The 19,743-nt window shown below is 40.3% G+C and overlaps 1 protein-coding gene across 2 annotated transcripts in view; it reads right to left on the minus strand.

The window, feature by feature from the left end:
• Window positions 1-314: 314 nt before the first annotated feature.
• Window positions 315-19,743, minus strand: part of abcb7 (ATP binding cassette subfamily B member 7) — a 30,516-nt gene continuing 11,087 nt past the window's right edge. For both annotated transcript variants that reach the window (XM_014987570.2, XM_014987569.2), the window contains exons 6-16: window positions 17,998-18,266; window positions 16,050-16,138; window positions 15,780-15,867; window positions 13,158-13,332; window positions 12,088-12,245; window positions 8,964-9,127; window positions 7,831-7,960; window positions 6,974-7,145; window positions 3,903-4,006; window positions 2,770-2,877; window positions 315-1,555 (exon numbers count right to left, since the gene is read on the minus strand). In XM_014987570.2, the coding sequence (XP_014843056.2) occupies window positions 1,331-1,555; window positions 2,770-2,877; window positions 3,903-4,006; window positions 6,974-7,145; window positions 7,831-7,960; window positions 8,964-9,127; window positions 12,088-12,245; window positions 13,158-13,332; window positions 15,780-15,867; window positions 16,050-16,138; window positions 17,998-18,266 (1,682 nt within the window). In that variant the 3' untranslated portion in view covers window positions 315-1,330. The remainder of the gene's footprint in view (window positions 1,556-2,769; window positions 2,878-3,902; window positions 4,007-6,973; window positions 7,146-7,830; window positions 7,961-8,963; window positions 9,128-12,087; window positions 12,246-13,157; window positions 13,333-15,779; window positions 15,868-16,049; window positions 16,139-17,997; window positions 18,267-19,743) is intronic.

Genomic DNA, 19,743 nt, shown 5'->3' on the forward strand with positions numbered 1-19,743 from the left:
CCAGCTACTAACAAATCGAGGCCAGTAACTGTAAAACTAAAACTATCACAATATTGCAAAATTTCGTCAGTTACTGTTTTAAACTTTATTTAATGCGCTTTTTGCTCCCTTTTCTCATCCACCTTTGCAAAAGACAAAAGATATAAATTAATCAGTATTGTACATTAAAATTTACTTTGTAAATATTCATTATTTGCTTCCCCTGATTTTAAACAAACTAAAGAAATAAAATAAATGAATAAAATCAAGTGATTTTTTTTTTAGAAAGAAGCAATTTTTCCATTTATCTTTGCTTTGATTAAAGAAAAAAGTCATTTTTGTCAAAACACCAAAATTTATTACATTTTCTGCAAGTAACTCACATCAACATGGTGCAGGTTTCTTTAGAAAAGTATTTGACAGCAATATTGTACAACACAACTGAATATTCTTCATTTAGATACAAAAACGGGTAGATCTGAAGGAAACTGTGGACGCCGCAACCAAAACATTCACCGGAAAGATGAGGACATGATAAACACGATACCTTGCAGAGGAAGACTCTGTATTTGGTCACACAAGTCGTCTTTGACTTTTAAAACCTCTTCAATACCCTTTTTGTTACGAGATGTTTAGATATGAAAGAGAAACATTTAGAGCTCTTTCCTCATATTATAGGTGTAAGATTTATTAATGAAAAACATCTGAATGAATCTGGGCAGATAAACAATGCCATAAGCAGATTTTTTAATATTCTGAATAGATATTGCAAATAAAGTTATGTGCCTTCAGCAGTATTGGTGAATATTAGAGTGTCTCCTCTATGCAATAGTGTTCAATCTGTCTCGTAGTTCAAGATTTTAACTGCAGCGTGAACTGGGATATGTACACACTTTGAATAAAAACATGAAAATGCAAACTCTAGGGTCAGTTCCTTTTTATGAATAATTTAAAAAACTAAATCCATACAAATTCTGTCGACGTCAAGGCATATGCAAGTGATTACATGTTTCCAGTGCAAACGAAAGATGTCACTAAACCAGATGTCCAAAATGAGGAGAAGGAGACGGCCATGTTGGAGAACAGATGTCTCCAACACACGTATTTGATACACGGAGTCTCTTACGCTTTTGCTTCAGCTCAGAAAACTGGCATGAAAGCTTGAAATCTGGCCACAAGCCAGAGCTAAACACTCTTGCTCCCTGTTGTGCTCCACCTCCCATTTTGGCGTGCAGCGGCGGCCTTTAGTTGAAAGAGGAGGAGAGACGGAGAAGCGGCCCGGTCTCCGGCTCGAGGATTCCAGCGCAGGCCGTCTGTGAGGATGGAGGGAACATGGCGGTGGAGGCTCCTCTCAGCAGGAGCAGTTCCCGCAGCCCTTCACGCTGTTCAGGATCTCCTCCTGCAGCTTCTTTCTCTCCTCCTCCTTCTGGGACAGCCGCTCGGCCGGCGGCTCGGCTGAGTTCTTGCCGGCGCCGCTGTTCAGGATTTTGCTGTTCTGAGCGTTCCACAGTTCTGCGTATAAGCTGCCTGGGGTGGCGAGGAGGGCGCGGTGGCTGCCTTGCTCTGCCACTTTGCCCTGGAAACACAAGAGAGGAGCGAACGCTCGGATTAAAATGAAGGGGCCACGAGCGCAGAGACACAGTCGGCGCTGCGTCGTGACCGCGCTGCTAAGAGTCCGCGACGCCTCCCCAACAACTGTTGCGTTCTCGCAGCAAAAAAAAACAAAAAAAAAACACAAACTCGTGGACGAAAACGACAAACGCTTCCCCTCCCACGCAGCCAACACACAAACGAGGGCATCCCCTTCCCCCACCTCGGCTGAGCGTGCAGAGGTGTTGGCAGTGTCTTTAGCACACCCAGGACGAGCATGTGACTGTACCCTGCTCGTTATTTTAATGAGCACCCCAGGCAGTCCTCTGCTGGTGACACTAGCAAACACTGTGGCGACATCACACGCAGACGTGCCTCCTCGTCACAACCCCTCTGATCCCCGCCATCTGACTCCGGGAACACGGAACGAGACAAGCAGTTCAAAGAAGTCTCCTCTCATTTTATCCTCCCGCTCAAGCACTGGTGGAAAATGTCAGCTCACCTGCATCGCTTCTAATATTAACTCTTACTTTCTAGATAATAACCGACTTCACTCCTGGTCTCTTTGTGTTTCACAGCCGTGCGCGGCGCCGCTTATTTCCGCTCGCCTGGACGCAGAAAAAGAGATTCGCTCCTGCCACAGTTTAGAACAATCGCGGTTGTCAGAGGAGCCATCTGAGGAGCCATGTATAGCCCTGAACAAGGCCTCATCAGTGTCTGGGAAGATGGCCCATACATTATTAGACACGGAGACAAACAACACGAGCCATCTGACCAAAACAGCCAGTCGAGTCAGACTGCTTTAATGAGCCCTTATGGAGAAAATAATACATTCTCTTCTGCAGACAGTCGTCCTGTTGTTGTTGAAGTTAATGAGAAAAGTTAAACGAAGCAGGTTTTTATCACGTACGATGAGGAAAAGGTAACGGTGGGAAATAAATGAGTGCCAAAACCGGCGCGGCGGGCTATATGCTCATTGCTGGCAGATACGGAGCGCCGAAGGTTACGCAGAGTGCAGGTCATCGTCCTTCTCTTCAATGCAAACGTAGCTAATTGGACTGGCAATTAACACCGAGGATGTTTGGGCTCAGAAAGTCAGCCGCGATATGATTCGCTTTCCCATCACGCCAATGTTCTGAATGAAAATGTTAACGAGCGGAGATATGCAGCCACGCTAAAGACGCACAGGCGAGCTCTCACCTGATTGAGGACCAGAATCTCATCCGCATCTACGATCGTGGACAGCCGGTGTGCGATGAACAGCGACGTCCGGTCTTTTACTATCTCCTTCGTTGAACTCAGGATGTTCTGGAAGCACAAAGAAAATGATCGAAACCTGCAGCAATTTGTTTTCTTGCAACTTTCGTGTGATAAATCGACATAATAGAGTACATCATTGTGGAGTGGAGGGAAAAGGATCCACGACTTACAAATTGTACCCAAAGAAAAATATGAGAAAGGTGCCATGTTTTAATTTTCAGCTTCTTAAAGCATTTATCATTTCCCTCCACACCGAAGAAATTCAATGTTTTTAAAAGAATGCGTCATTTTCTTTCCGCTTCACAACCATACACTCTTTGGCGTCGGTCTGTCCAATAAAATCCCACCAAAACATTATTGAAGGTTGCTGTTTTAATGTGAGAACATGTGAAAAAGCTCACAGGAAGTGGATACGTCTGTAGGGCTCTGCTTAAGATCCTAAGCCTTACAATAGCATCCCGTAATCCAGAGGAAAACAGTTTGCAATAACTGTGGTGTGAAAAAGAGCATGAATGACAGAATATATATGAAACATATTCCCACACCTTGATTCGACAGAGACACTCAAAGTCAATACAATGTTGCTCAGCAACATCCACCTTCATTTGCTTTTCTTTCCACTGTGTGCATATGATAATCTAAAAACATCTTTGTTATGAGAGGCAACAGTAAAAAAAAAATAAATAAAAAAAACTCAATTAACAGCCACGTTTGCTGCCCAACTCGGGGTTTTTTCTGCACAAGTTCAGAAAGATCGTGCTGAACTTTCTCATTAGATGTAACATTTACAAAGACCGTGTGGTTTAAGCTGAGCTGGAGATTAAGTGGGAGAAACAGAGGCAGGTGGCGGGGGGAGGAGTGCATTGGGGTGCAGCGCGTGTGTGCGTGTGTGTGTGTGTGGGAGGGTGTGGTGTGTGTGTGTCACAGCAGGTATGTGACGCAGGAGGGAGCTGAATTATTGTGTACCTACAGCAGGTGACTGAGTGGGTGTTTGTTCTGCTAAATGTGTATGCAGACGGTGCGAACTGTTATTATGCACGCATGCCGGTGTCTGTCTCGGCGGCAGGACCGACCTCTTCTGTGATGGAGTCCAGGGACGAAGTCGCTTCGTCGTACAGGAGGATGGGCGGGTTCTTGAGGATGGCGCGGGCGATGGCGACGCGCTGCTTCTCCCCGCCTGAAACAGACAAAGAGACGTTATTAATAAGAGGTGGAGAGAGCCGCGGTGTTTGACATACGCAAAGAGACGGGCAACAAGTTGCCGTTTGGCTCGTCTCTTCATTATTGCCGCAAACTGAGGGGCCATTGCTCACACAATAGCAATGCTGCAGGCTTTGAGTCTGTGAAAAAAAAAAAAAAAAACTGACTTTCATTTAATTGTGAGGAAAAAAGTCAGCAGGGCTCAAAGATTTCTCCCACTGTGTCTGACTCGGCCTTTATTACATGCGAGCGGCGTGTGGCCTCTTGAAAGAAAGCGGCTTTCAGCGAGTGTAAACATGGCTGGCGGTGGAGAGCGGCGAGCACGGCGACGCACGCTGGCCCCTTCCTGATCCACACCCCTCCTCTCATCGCTCGCTGGCAGCTGTCACATACAGCAGCAGTGAAATTAATGAGAACTTAGTCATGTCTTTATTTTGTCCGTTCTCTCACTTACTCCACATGCCGCTGGTAATTGCGCGTCGAAGACAGAAACGGTTCACAGCCCTGTTTACGTGGGCTAAAGTGAGTGACGCTAAGAACCCGATTGCACAAAGTCTCGTGTTGATCGAATTAGGACAACTTACAGGCAGCCTGCACTTAAACACACTTATGGTCTTCAAGTGAAGAAATGAATGAGCGCAGCGATGGTGGAAGTGATTAAACTGAAACTCTGACGCAGTTTGTAGCCGTTTCAAAAAAAGTTATTTTGACAACTTAGCCGTTTGTGCATCCGAGGTCAAAACGTTTCTGAGCAAATGCTTAAAAACGACATTGCTGCCATTTCAAAATGTTTCATCAGAAAATACAAATTATTTTTAGAAGCAAGATGCTTTTTTTTTTTTATTACTTTAACTCAAAACAAGCCAGGTGTAGCTCACTAAAAATGTTCCAAGATCTGGTGCCAGTTATCAGTGACTCATGCCAACAAAATTAACACTACTCATTGGAAAAAAAAAAGAAAAAAAGAAAAAAAACTAAATGTTCGTTGAAAAGTTATTTAATTAAATCCAAATGTCTCGTGTATGCCTGCGTAACTTTTGTAAGTAACTTTGACAAGAATTTGCTTTGCATGTTGATACCCGCCCACTTTTGAGGCGGCACTCTGCTCAATGCAAACACAGCCAGGACCGGAAAACAACAGGGCCAGGCTCGGCAGGGCAAAAAGGCCTTAATGCTGCAACATAAAAATCATGCAACCCACCCACAAAACTGAAGCTTTTCAGCCAGTCGCACCCCTCCATGTCAACGGAAAGAAAAGGAAACAATATCTGCTAGGAAACATGGAGGAGGCTCAGCGTTATATTGAGAAGCACATGGCTTGGTATTTATAAGATTCTATTTATCTATTTGAATTCAAGTCTATTAAACTTTTAATTAAATTATTTTGCTATAAAAACAGTGAGGTGATTTATGTGCTCAAACACTTTAACAGCCTTTCTTTGTCCAGAACTGCAGGTGAAGGTCTGACAAAATTGCAATTTTGGAAAACATTTTAGCTCCAAGAACTGATTTTTTTTTTTTTATGCTTACAGCTACACGCAGTCATGAGAGGAATACTGCAAAACTCTTTCAAATCTCCACATCCTCATGACAAATATACAAAGAGAACCAATCTCTGTTAGTTTGTCATTCGCTCGGTGGAAAAACAGAAGACATCTGTGAACGTGCGTGAAGGTGTGAACCTTGGCTTTTAGAGATGGAGGAACGGCTCGAGTGTGTCAGCTTATTGTCTTCCTGGATGACCTTGTTTCCCTGGAGATTCAGCCCACAGACAGATGTCCTAACATTGTTCGTCACTATTTGTGATATAATGAGTAGCTGATTTGTTTTGTTTTTAGCAGGAGGGAAGGTCCGTAGGGAGCACAGCATGGCAGGTTCATGGAATGAGCAGATTTGGGTGATTTTAAGTTTAATTAACAATGGTCATGTATTTATACGAGAACAGCTTGCAGAATTGTGTCATAGCGTTTGCATATTAATTTGTCAATCCAGCAAATCTGGATTTCTGCCAACAAAGTATTTTTCACTCTTCAAAGTAAAAAAACTGTGATGTCTGCCACATTTTCCTTTCTGACCTGTTTTGTGCTCCAATACACTGATGATGAACGCAAAGTACCCAAAATGCAGCTGAAACATTTGTCATTAAATTTTACAATGCTCAAGACAGAACCCTACGTTTCTAAAGCAGGAGAACAACATTTTCTGCAAGGTTTGTTAATGAAAACATTAACTAACTCTACTGAAATTTGTTATGAGCGAAATTATCAACAAGTCATATGAAAACAGAGTTAACATGCTAATGTTAGCGTAGCGAACATAGAAATGCGAACACGAGGCCAGGTTTAAAAAAGAAAAAAAAAAACGAAAAAACTAAACTAAAAGCTTTGCCATATTTTGGTGACACTTCAGCGGCTTTACGCACCCAAAAGCACAACCAAAAAGTATATAGAAAATCCAGAGGAACTGAAATGTCAGGGGTTTCACTAGGGACACACAAGGAGCCTGAGCTACAGTAATAAATATATTTCATTATTCTTCTTTAAAGAATAAATAGGTGATTAAAATGTTTCAAATCAGAAAAACAAATCTCTTCCATTTTTAAGGAAACATTTAAAAAAAAGCTCAGTGTTTGTGATATTTGACATTGATATCTAATATTATATCTAATAATGTTGAAAGTCAAAACTTGACTTTAATCAATAGCTGTCTGGTATTTCATTATTGTAAATCTCATCAAACATACAACAGCCTGGGTTTTGTTTCCACGCCTTTCCTGAGCTTTTGTCAATAGAACATAAGCTATTAGTAGCTAATTAACAGGATGACAGCTGAGCTTTTAAATTCTTTACTTAAGAATGCAATCAGGGGAGCGAGACAAAACACACAGCTCCGGTTCGTATCTGGGAGACGGCGTCCAATGAGTAGACATAAATGTGCAGCAGACCTGACAGCTTGAGGCCCCGCTCTCCAACCTGGGTGTCATAGCCATGGGGCATCCTGAGGATAGCATCATGGAGGCCTGCTAAACGTGCCACTTGGTACACCTCCTCTGCTGTGGCGTTTATGTTGCCGTACTGCAGGTTGTAGAAGATGGTGTTGTGGAACAGAACGGCATCCTGGTGATGATAAAGTCGGGGAACAAAATGAGGCTTCCGAGGATATTTTCATGGCAGCAGCGAGAGAAACAGAGGATGGCAGATACAAACAACAGGATTGGGGGGCAGAGGAAGAGGAGCAGAGCAAATGACAAAAATATGTTCACGCGCCATCTGTTCAGCTCATCCTCGGTGCTCGCAAAGCAAAAATGATCATTGCTAACAATTACTCTAACATTACTCGATGCTAATCATCGCTGTGTATAATTCCCCAAAGTCGTTTTTATATTACATCGACCATTTATAGACTATGATAGTAACAGGGATCCTATAGATTTCCCCATTGAAAATGTTAAGGCGTTTCAAAACCTTCTGTATGAAATATACTGCATCTCATTTTCATTTAAGGAGAAGTTTGGTTTTATCATCTGCATTTGGTAAAGGACAAGAGGGTAACAAAACAAAATAACACAAAGTATTAAAATTTGGAAATTTAGATTTTATATTTTAAACAATAAAAAAATCTAATCTATTTTCTTTTATTCATGCTTATAATGCAAATTATAAAAGCAAACTCAATTTCCAAACATTATAAATCTATAAATCAATGTCATTTAGAAAGAACTCTAGATGTACATAATTTGGTAGGACAGTGATGCTATAAACACATTGTTTTGGTGCTTTATTGCACTGGTGTTTGTCAGACCTGCGGTACGACTCCCAAAGCCTTCCTCAAGCTGTCCAGGCTGACTTCTCGGATATTCTGTCCCGCGATGTAGATGTTACCCTGGTGGGGCTCATAGAAACGGAACAGCAGCCGCACAATGGTGCTCTTCCTGCAGACAGACAAGAAAAATCTATGTTATTGCCTCGTCTGTAAAAATCAGACAGCCACACCCCCTCGGGGTCTGCCAACTATGCTTCCAGTCGTTGGAGGAGTGGCGACACTAGAGATGCACCAATCAACCAACCTGAGGTAATCAGCAGGTCAAATACATGATTTTCTTCTTACTATTCAAACAGTGTCCCAAAACTAAGAACTCCTCCCTGTTTGTTCTATAAACGCAACAATCAAAGCACGAACTTTAGTGCAACATTTAAAAAAAAACAAACAAAAAATATATATATATATATATATATATATATATTGAAATCAGGTAAATTGGTGGACATACAGCAGCAAATACAGAGTATTTGAGCCACTGGAGACCAAAAACAACACAGAGGCCAACTTTGCATGTGCTAAAAACATCAATGATGATGAGTTTAATATTCTGGACGAAATGCAGTAAATGAAGGAACTATGAATTCTACTTTATAGCAGAAAATCTTGTCGTAATATTTCCGGCATTTAGGTTGTAGAGCAGGACAATGGACTAAAGTGCACCCTCATGTCCACATCCAGCATTTTAACAATTTTTGGAAGGTGTGATGCTTTTTGAGATATCTGACAGTTGTCCAAATAACATGAAAGCAGTTCATTCTTGATTTAACAAGGAAGTAATTGTAATTTAATGTTGAACAAGGTGGTTTTGGATGCCCATTTTCCATTTTTAGATATTTTTAAACATATAAACATTTTTACAGTAGTAAAAATCAATATAATTATGCAAATACTTTTTTTTTTTGATTCAAAACTACAGCTTCAACCAACAAACCTGCAACACATTGATCTCTTTCACATCTTACAGTCCTTAGAAAAACAAAGAAAGTCAAAATAGGTTGATGGGTCGACTTCAATCAGAGCCAGAAACTGGTGTCACCCAGGATGTGGCTGTTTGGTGCATCTCGACATGACAACGCTAAAGGTTTCAATTTACTTTTCAAGCCAGAACCTACCCTGACCCGCTGCCACCAACTATAGCCACCTTCTTCCCGGCGGGCACCTCAAAGGACACCCCGTTTAAAACCTTCTGGCCCTCGAGGTATTCAAAACAGACGTCCTCGAAGCGGATTGTGGCGTCCTGCGGTGTGACGATTAGTGGCGGGGCGAGATCCTTCTCCTACAGCAAACCATCCGAGGGTTGGCAGACAAAAGAAGAATGGGAGAAGGAGAGAAGCGTGAGTCAAGGCCTGGAGTGATGCAACGGCATCTTCTAAAGAGGCAGAATGCAGAGACATTCATTGCATTTGTAAGCCGTCATTACAAAAAGCCCTCTGAATCTTCACTCTGCCCTTCATTTTGAATGCTCAAGGATCAATAATAAACTTTAGCTTCATACTGAGCTCAGAGATGTGGCCAAGGTCAGCACTGAATAAAACTTGGTCCTTTGCCTGAGAGTGAAAGCATTTTCTGTAAAACCTACAAGAAACATTATCACCCACAATCTGCCTCTCTCAATTCATGTAAATAACCCAGAGAGCTTCAGAACGCGCATTATTCCAACACTCGCCAACATGGGGGGAAAAAAAAGCTACAATTATTATTATTCTGTTTTTGGATTGTGTGCTGCAGTTTCAAGTGAGGGTGGGGGGTAGTTTTAAATAATTTTACATCTGCATAATGGGACAATGTGTTCCACATTAAAAAAAAAAAAAAAAAAAAAAAAAAAGCATTTATACGAAAATGGCCTGCAGGGCAGCATCATTCCACAAGGAATCACAATGGAGAGGAATATTACTGATGAGTGGAAAAATAACTGGACAGATTCATGTCTAGCACTGTAATTACAGGCTGGAGATGGGAATGGCCTTCTTATTGTCGGGCGGCAGACACACATTTGCACTTAAGTGCGCTCTTATGACGCAGGATGGGCTGTCATGTGTTTAAAAAGAAAAAAAAGGGAGAAATGCAGCAACATTTCCAACACAATAAAAACTGATAGCTGGAGAGAAGAAAAATACAGTGCTATAGACACTTACACTTATTGGCACCTCTGATGAGGATGTAGAGAAACATTGAAATGAATTCAGCTGCTACTGCAATAAAATTATGCCACGTTAAATAAATAAAATTAAAAACTTAAATCTGAGTGCAATTATTCAACACATGCCGAGTAGGGTTGTTTTTGTTCCAAATCACTGGTGGAGCAATTATTGGCACTACTGCTAACAATCAGCAGACAGACAGCAAAGTCTTTTCTCCCATGTAATTTCACAAGGTTGAAGCATACAGAGAGGGTGACCTTTGACCATTTCTTTTTGCACAATACCCTTGGATCGTCCAGAGTCCAGGAAGACGGTCTACTTTGTTTCTATGGGATCATTGTTGTGTTTATTTCTTCAAATGTTTGGAATTATTCTCCTAAATGAGGAAGTATTTTAATACTTAGGCAAAGGATTTCAATCCTTTTAAGTATTTCCAGGAGTTCATGACATCATGTACCCCCGACCTCCAGAACAGAACCAAGCACCACCATAATTAGAAGTGGATATAGGAAATTTTACCCTCATATGATTTCTTTTGTTTGCTCCCTTCTCAGTGGCTATAGCTGACCAAAATATAAGCCTTTCTGCTCATCTATACAAGAGGGGTCAAACCAATAACCTTATAACTGTTTAATTTATTAATGCTACAACTTTAACAAGCACCAGATGGTGGTTGGATCTAGAAACAATTATTAATCAACAGGTCCAGCCTCAGACCAGCAACACATTAATTTGATTCTGTTATTGAGGAGGAGCACTGGACAGATCTCATCGTTTCACCTCTAGCTCTGAAAAGTATGAAAGTGATGATGATGAGCCTGAAAAACTCCAAATGAAAAATGAGGGAGTGCCAAACAAAGGCAAAAACAAAACCTAAAAAATGATGCCACCTACTGTTTTTTGCTCCATTTGAGGGATATTTCATGCTCCCAGTCTTACAAGAAACACACTTAAACTTTCAAATAAAAAAAAAAGACTAAATACAAAACTTGAACAAGTTCAGAGCTCTGTAATTTATATATCTAAGACAGACTAAAATTCTTAAAATAAATTATACGCCAAGGAAAAAAAAAAAATCAGTTAACGCTATTATGTATTTTGCAAGCACATAGTACCATTTTATGGCAAAAATCAAGTAACTATGTTATTTTCAGCTATTGCAATTATGCTGTAAATATGAAACAAGATATATCAAAGATAATTTGATTTGTAATTGAAATTTTTGCTGCCATTTCTTTAAGCTCCTACTCTACAGCATGTCATCACAACAATGCTCCTCATTTTGGTGTTAACCATTCTTAGGAGAATGGTTAATACTGCGAAGTAGTTTGTACAATGAGCTTGGCAGACGCGCAGTTCCACCACGTTTGCTAATTGTTGCTGCCACTAGTCTGAAGGAGCTGAGTGGGGAAAGCTGGGGGTCAGGTATAGGGAGACTTTAGGCACCCTGAAAAGGCTAAAAGAGAAGATCCTACATATTCTCAAACATGCATGAAAGATTCAAGGCAACAATCGAGGTATGTTTTTGATATAACATTACGTAAATCTAAAGAAAACCCTCAATTTTACAAAACATCCCAGCATGCAACACTATTTTTCTAAGATATAAATGAGCTTTGCAGTTACGGTTAATTTCAACATATAGTCCAGTTTAATAAAGATTCAGTCACATTCCTGCTGAACTCCTTTCCTGATCCCACCAGTCAGGCACTACAGGTGGTAAAGATGAAGCAGCCTTCGAGTCGCACCAAGCACATAATTAGCATGTTTGACTACAACCCATCTTTTTTTTTTATTTTTTATACACTCATCTTGTAGATGGATAATCCAAGTCAAGCTATTATGAAAACTCTTTCAGTCCAGGATAAAATCGTAGGTACTGCTCTCTGTGTTACTGTGGTAAAGAAAAATAGGGTCTTGCAAAGAGGCTTTTGTATTTTTCTTTGCTTTTAAATTTCAGTCCAACCTCTAAGCTCACTTGCTGCTGTGCACAAATTCATCTTTTCTGTTCTCCTTTATTAGAGGATAAAAATGTACAAACACAAAGAAATCTCTGTTTTAGAGGCACAAAGTTTGTGTCAGGCTGACACGTTACCTTGATCTTTGTGTCGACGCTGAGCAGGGTGAACAGAGTGTTCATATCGATGAGCGCCTGCCTGGTCTCTCTGTACACTGTGCCCAGGAAGTTGAGGGGAAGAGAGAGCTGGAAGAGCAGGCCGTTCACCATCACCAGGTCTCCTACGGTCATCGTACCTACACAGTGGCAACAGGGCGGCTCACAGTCTTCAGTGCTTCGTAAGGCTGTTCATACTCCTTCAGCTTTTTGTCATTTTATAGCTACAAACTTTAATGTATTTTATTGAAATTTTATGTGATAGACTAACACAAGGCTGTGTATACTTGTGATGTAAAAACAAAAGCATTTACTTGTAATCAACCCACTTTAGTCTGATAGCCTTAAAGAAAGTCAAGTGCAACCAATCGCCTTCAGAAGTCACCGGTTTAGTAAATATGCGCCACATGTGTCTAGTTTAATCACAGTGTAAATCCAGCTGTTCTCGGAAGGCCTCACAGATTTGCCAGAGAACACTAGTGAGCAAACGGCGTCTTAAGAAGGACAAAGCAGACAAAATCAGGGATAAAATTAAACAGAAGTTTGTGGTAGAAACATGATAAAATGTGAGAAAATGATAGATCTGCATTGCTTTTGAATAGCTCTATCATTGCATACATCTCTCAAAGCAAGACAAAAAAATAAAAATTGTCATCACTTTCTCTTTCAAGTTGTAGTGAAAGCCGACTGAGCAGCTCCACGCCCTGTGATTTCATTTTCTGCATCAAGGCTATTTTATTTTCCATTCATGCCACTTTTTCATGCATGCTGTGCTTTGTTCTCATTTAGTTTCTATAATTGAGTTCATTGTTGGTTTTATTTGACAGTTTCATCTGTCTGATTTTGTTTTAAGTTTTCTCTTCAAGCATTCATATCGAAAGATTTTATTTTAATGAAACTCTGCGGCAAACAGAGTTCAGATTCGTTTTCTGCTTTTCTGTTTACAATTCCGGTAAATTCAAGGATGGCCTTAAATTAAGATAGTTCGGCGTCAATGTCCCAAATTAAACCCACATATGCACATAATCATCATGAGCTTTTAAATTACTCACCTGCTGTAATGCCTTTGCTTGCCAACAACATGATTGCAGTGAGGCCAACGCTGAAGATTGCACTCTGGCCAAAGTTGAGCATGGCGAGCGTCGACGTGGTTTTTAAAGAGGATGACTCATAGATCTTCAGGAATTCATCATACCTTTCCGCTTCATACTTCTCGTTATTAAAGTACTGCAGGGGAGACGACAAACACGAGGAGTGAGGAGAGATGGGAGCAGAGGCCAGGGAGACAAACAAATTCGCAAAAGGAACGAAGGGAAGTGCAAGTTTACAGGAAAAAGAGGGAGAGACACAAATATGTTTGAGGTGAAAGGTTAAGGAAGCATGGAGAGCAGTGTCAGGCAGATACACACTTTAGCTGTAGTCTGCCTCAAGGCTGCATTTGTTCTCAGTGACCGCTCCGAGCGGAGACTGTGTCTCAGTTGGGTTCTAAAGCACTTTTTCATGTCTGTGTCTTCATCTGCTCCCAACAGATTTTAAAGGACATGAAGGCGATGGAACAGAATCCAAAGCCTGCTTTGCCGAACTGGCAGCAGATCTGAAACTGTGACAGAGCAGAACGACTGTGGCTCAAAACAACAGTTACACACATTAGACAGTGAAGCCTAATCATCACTTCTGAACAAGAATTACAGCTGAGTGTTCATCACTGGGACAATTTTTCTTTGTATTTTCAGCTTCCACAGATGCCTACATTAACAACAGAGCACATAAAGCCGTCGAAAGTGTTACCCTACATAATTATGATTAATATCAATAAGAGAGAACGACTCGTGCATCAGCCAAACACACTTTTACGCTTCACACACAAAATATGTAAATAAATAAAAAACAGTCCACAACTCTGCTGCCAGTTACTAAATATTGTTGCAGAACTGCTGTTTGTCTAGTTTGCTCTATTGTTTTCCAGCTCCGGTTAAGTGGGCGATTTGCTCCTCTAGCTAACGGCAGTGAAGCTGCACCGCTACAGAGTTCCAGCGGATTTGCATATAAGAAAATGCAGCGAAATCGGAGAGGGAAATCAGAAAGTAGCACATGGAAGACAGGCGCTGCGTTCAGGTTCTCGTACAGCCCTTTGTGGAAGTGGAATGAATTTCTGAGTGGGTGGAGATCTAATTACATATGCACACTCACAGCTCAGAGTGATGCTAAATCTGGCCGCATTGACACAGATGACACAAAATAACACAGAACAAGATGTTAAGGAAAACAGGACAAAATTACACAGCAAGGAAAATAACACTAACAAAATATATTTGGAACGGCCACTGCAGTGCTCAAAACTGTCTGGTAAATCACTGTGTGCTGCTTTGAATTTCACTGGAAAAATAAGAGGAACAATTTGCTCTTAGACATTTAAACCTGAGTTTACTGAATATTATTAGCTTAGTAATCAGTATTTATCTTCATTCTGTAAGTCCTCTAGATAAGCTTTCTTGAAAGCTCTTCATGCTAACAAGGAACTGAGAAATCATTTGGTGATCAGAACCTGCAGATTTTCAGCTGGATCGGGCCTGACCAGCGACCGGCCGGTCAGAAACAAAACCAGGAGTTCACGCTGACAAAAACACTCTTTTATGGGAAGAAGAGTTAAGGATAGACATAAGATGCTATTTAAAAAGGAGACTATTTTTTAACCAGGCTGTGAGGAGGTGAGAGAGAGCAAGACTTCAGATTCTTTTGAGTTTATACATCCATCACTGATTTAAGTGTCTGCTCAATAAATCAATTTAGGTGTTTTTAGGTTTAGGTCACTTTTAGTTGTTAGCAGCTGTACAGTAAGAAGTCAGACCTTTTACATGGGGTAGAAGGTCTGAGGCTGGGAATCGAACCCAGGACAGCTGCCTTAAGGACTACAACTTCATGTTGCGTCTGCTCTACCACTGAGTCACCAAGCTGCCCATCATGCTTTTGTTTTTAAAAATAATACTAAAACAGTTTTACAGCATCTGTTTTGTCATACAGCTGCATCACATTATCTCTGTCCCTGATTTATGACCTCTCAGGGCAGGAACAAAATATTTTCCTACACTGAAGTTCTAAAAGAGAAATTAGAGTTGGATAACATCAGTACTGACAGATCAAAGCCTCACAAAAACCACACTGTCCACAAAGCAAGTCCAACCATAAGAAACCATTTTTAGACAAGACCATTAAAAGCTAACGCTGATGTAGAATGAAGATAAACTATCTGACACAGACAATAAGAGCAAAAGCTGTAAAGCAACGTTAACACATCACCAGTCAGCTGAGCACCACGTTGACTTTTCTGGATGGAAACAGTCTGAAATAGCAGGCGCCTGTGCCAGAACAGTAACCTACAACATTTTTTGCGTCACTGACTAGAGCAGGGAAAACATTTCATAGAGTCCAGAAAAGCTCAGTAGATTTGTTGTGGCTGGATTGACAAGAGATAAAAAAAATGGATAATTTTAAGCTGGAACAAGAAGGAACTTTAAGAGAATAACAAAATTAAAAATTACAGTTGAGTCAAAACAGCTTAAGCTTGAAGTTAATTTGACAAATTATTTCAGATTGATCATCAATGTTTAAAAAAAATAGTCAGGAGACACGAGGCTAAGAAGAGCAAACAGATAGATGTAGGCGTGGTGACTTACCTTCACAGTCTCGTAGTTAAGCAGCGAGTCAATCGCTGCATTTCCTGCTTCGTTGTCTGCTTTGTTCATCTCGATGCGGAAACGAGTCCTGTGTGCCGAGACACATGCATGGTGACCTGAGAGCTTTCATTAGTACGCTTCAGCCAGTGGGGGACATAATTTTTTTTTTTTACTGGTAGCACATGGAGCCGCTGAGGTATTTACAGAGCTTGTCAGGGAATAACAATCCTGACCTACAGACAGACAGAAAAGTCACAGAAATCTTCCTACCTCCACTGAGTAACAAGAATTGTGAAAATAGTATACGCTGACAAGGTGCCCAAGGCCACTGCTGCAAACTGTCCGCCACACTTGTAATACTGTGGAAGAGAAGAGCAGGACAAGCCATCTTTATGTGCAGTAATTCAACATCTTTGGAATAAAATCCACAAAAACCACACCATGCTCAGTGACCCAATGCTGGTATCACTCAAGGTTATAAGAGGGTCCTGAAAACTACGGGAAGTAATCGTATTAATACTTAGAATTTGGGCACTGCTAAAATTACAAATAGTCTGCTGGTTTTCCTTCAGCAACACGATGAAATCATACAATAGTTTACTTTGGATTGAATGGGGATGGGAAGCTGCTCCAAACTTTGGGATTCATCAGTGACACTAATGGACCGCATTTCCAACAAAAGTTCAAATCCTATTTACAATGTAAATGAGACAACATCTCTGAAAATAATTTGCAGACAATCAGCTGCGAAGATTGCCAAGGTGATGCAAAGCCCTGAGTGGCGAAGAGCTGAACGGTGCAGACGGCAAGGTGGAACAAACCTCCTGATGCCATGGCGCCCAGAAATACCCAAAATGATGGACCTGACGTTCTCTGGGTATCCATTTGGAGGAGTTTTATTATTTTTTGGAAGTTCAAAAAACTAAATTGGAATTTGTTTAACATATTCTAGCTTTGTGAGTCATGGTTTAAGATGATTTTTAAAATGTAAAACATACATTCTTTTACAAAGACGTGGAAATTAAGTAAAAAAAAAAAGAAAAGAAACAAGTTTAGTAATCAAGACCTTCAGGGATTTAAATTCAGACAAATCTTATAAAGAAATACAAAATTCACTTTTCAAATGATCATCTTAGTTATGTGCAAAAAGCTTCAAGCCTGCTGAACCCTACGCAGGAAATGAACGTGTTCTGTTGACCAATTATAGTTAAACCTGAAGAATAAATAAAAATAAGAATAATGTTTGCATAAAACTCATTTGACAACCTAAAGTAGGCTACAGACTCAAAAAAAAAAACAATAATTCAACATATTGTGCTATGATTTACAAAGAAATCAACATGAAGTAATCTAAAAATGCTTCTAAAGCCTATTTTCAATGAATCACAGGAAACATTTTGTGGCTCTGTTTCAGCCAGCTGATTGGCGGTGAGCAATAATATTTGGTTTACTAAATCCTCTTTGTCCATACAGCTAGAGATAACTTTGGTCATGCCATCGCTGACAATGGTAAATATTTTTGTTCTTTAAACAGTAACTGTTTTTAATAAACATAAAATACAGTGATCAGAAAACAAATTTTTGTATCTAATCACTCATCATGCTTGCAAAAACAAAAATTCTGTTTTATGCACATGTATAAACACAGATAGTCAATGCAAAAAAACTGAAGGACTGCAGCCAAATACTTTTAAGATTATGCCGTTTTAAAACTAGAGCTGATAATTTGCACAGAGCTTGTTTCTAACCTAGTAAATAGTCTGACAGCCTACCTAGCTTATTCTAAATATTTTGAAAACTAAATATTTGAAAACTACTATTTAGGAGCATGAATTTAGATGCTGCTCATTTTACATTGTTATTCAAATCAACATATCAAAAAAAACAAAACATATTAACTGTAATTATCAATATGTTGTATTATTTCTGCAGCAGTACCAATAATAAGCATCATGTACAAAAATAATGATATTGCTTTTTGTGTAAAACTTTGGGATCAGAATAGAGAAACTGTTCAACTTGACTCACAGTTCAGAACCTCACACTGGTCCATCATTACTAAAAACGCTCTGTGGTTGGCGAAAACTTTCAGTGCAGGACTCCAATGTGCATTTCTAAACTGCACATTTAGAAATGTGCAGTTTTATTTTTCAGAAAATTATTTTTTATCCCAAGCAAACTAAACTCTGTAGACACTATGTCAAATCCCAAAACTCACCAAAATACCACTGACAAGGGCCATCTCAAAGACTGTGGGTCCCAGGTTGAAGACGAGAGCGCTGAGGACGAAGGAGATGCCCCTAGTGCCGCGGTCGATTGCCTTTGACAGCGCCCCCGTCTGGCGGCTGAGGTGGAACCCCAGGTCCAGGTTGTGCAGGTGCAGAAAGACGTTCTTAGCGATGCGTCGGATGGAGCTCTGGGCCACTTTGCCGAACACCATGTTCCTCAGCTCATTAAAGAAGGCTGCACAAGCCCGAGAGAGACCATCTGGAGAAGCAGAAGAGACGGGGAGTTTTAAGTCGCCTGCTGTGAAATGCAGGAATATTTACACGGTACTGAAATCGTGTGTGACCGTGAACTAAGGGTTCTGAAATAAGACAAAAATGTGATTTTAAACGTTAACACCCTGAAATAAATTGCTGTATACGGAAGCAGATGAGATTTTCAGGCCTTTTGACTGCAGAAAGGCAGAGGAAGTACGAGGTGGAGGGACCTATCTTTCAAATCATCTCTGGCCTGTAAGCGCTGCAGTGCTCCAGCAACAGCCTCCCACCAGTAATTACATACTATGATGCTCTGTAAAGCCTCAATACACAACAGACTGGAGACAGGGAGGGCATCTGAGCGTGCTCAGAAATGTTGTGTGTGTGCGGGTCACATGTGTGATCAGAATACAAGAAGAGCGAGGCGGACTTAAAGAGAGTGTCACGGAAAGTTTTCAATTACCAGGATTAATTTCAACACTTCCTCTAAAGGATGAGGGTGGACGCAAGGGAGATCGCTTTTCTTTACACCATTTTAATTAATGCCTAATTTTATACTGAACATAATTAATCTAAACTAGCTCAGTTAAATAAAATTAACAACTTCACACTATAAAAAAATGAAGGTAATTATTTGATCTCACAAAACGCATATAACTGTGCTACAATTATATGCCTCAAATTGATAAGAGTTTGGGTTGAAAAGGTACATGCTGCCTCTGAGCTGTGCGAACACATGAGCTAATCTCTCTGTCTGTTGGTCTTCACGGGGCTGTAATGTGGCGTTAAATAGGAATGCTCATCTAATGAACAATGTGTCCACATCTGACAAGGTAGGACGAGCACTGTGCAACCTTGACAGCAAAATTACACCAGTCACTGCAGGCTTCAAATCCAGAGCCCAGAGTGTCCAAAAGAAGGAACAAAAACAATGGTTTCTCTTATTTAGATGGTTCGCCACGTTCCTCTAAAAATGGGCAACACAGCATCTTGTAAAGTTATAACTTTCACATTTATGTCAAACCTCAAAGATTTTTGTTGAGCTTGTGTGGGACAGAATAATAAAAAGCACTTGTTTTTTTTCCAATAAGTGGTCTTTGTATATATTTATTCTAATATCCTTAAATGAAATAAAGTGCAATAAATTGTTTATCAAATTTACATAACTACATCGGGTAAACCTGTGATACTGCAAACCTACCAATGCATGACTCTATTCCTGTCAGCCAGGAATAGAGAGCGTTAATCAGACAAGAGGAATGTGAAAACTCTGGAGGAGCTGCAGAGATCCAATTTTCTCAAAGGACAAATATTAAGTCAGAGAACCCCCAATATGTGTGTTAGTCGAAAAGTAGCAAAAACAAAGTCATTGTTGAAATCATGTTTGCATCAAGCAAGAGCTGCACATTATATCAAATCGCAATTGCAATATTAATGTGTGCAATATCACAAAGGACTGTTCAGATTTAAAGTTTGGTAGA

This window comes from Poecilia mexicana, unplaced genomic scaffold (assembly GCF_051168715.1).
Source record: "Poecilia mexicana isolate PSO_F unplaced genomic scaffold, ASM5116871v1 scaffold_10, whole genome shotgun sequence".
Lineage (NCBI taxonomy): Eukaryota > Metazoa > Chordata > Actinopteri > Cyprinodontiformes > Poeciliidae > Poecilia > Poecilia mexicana.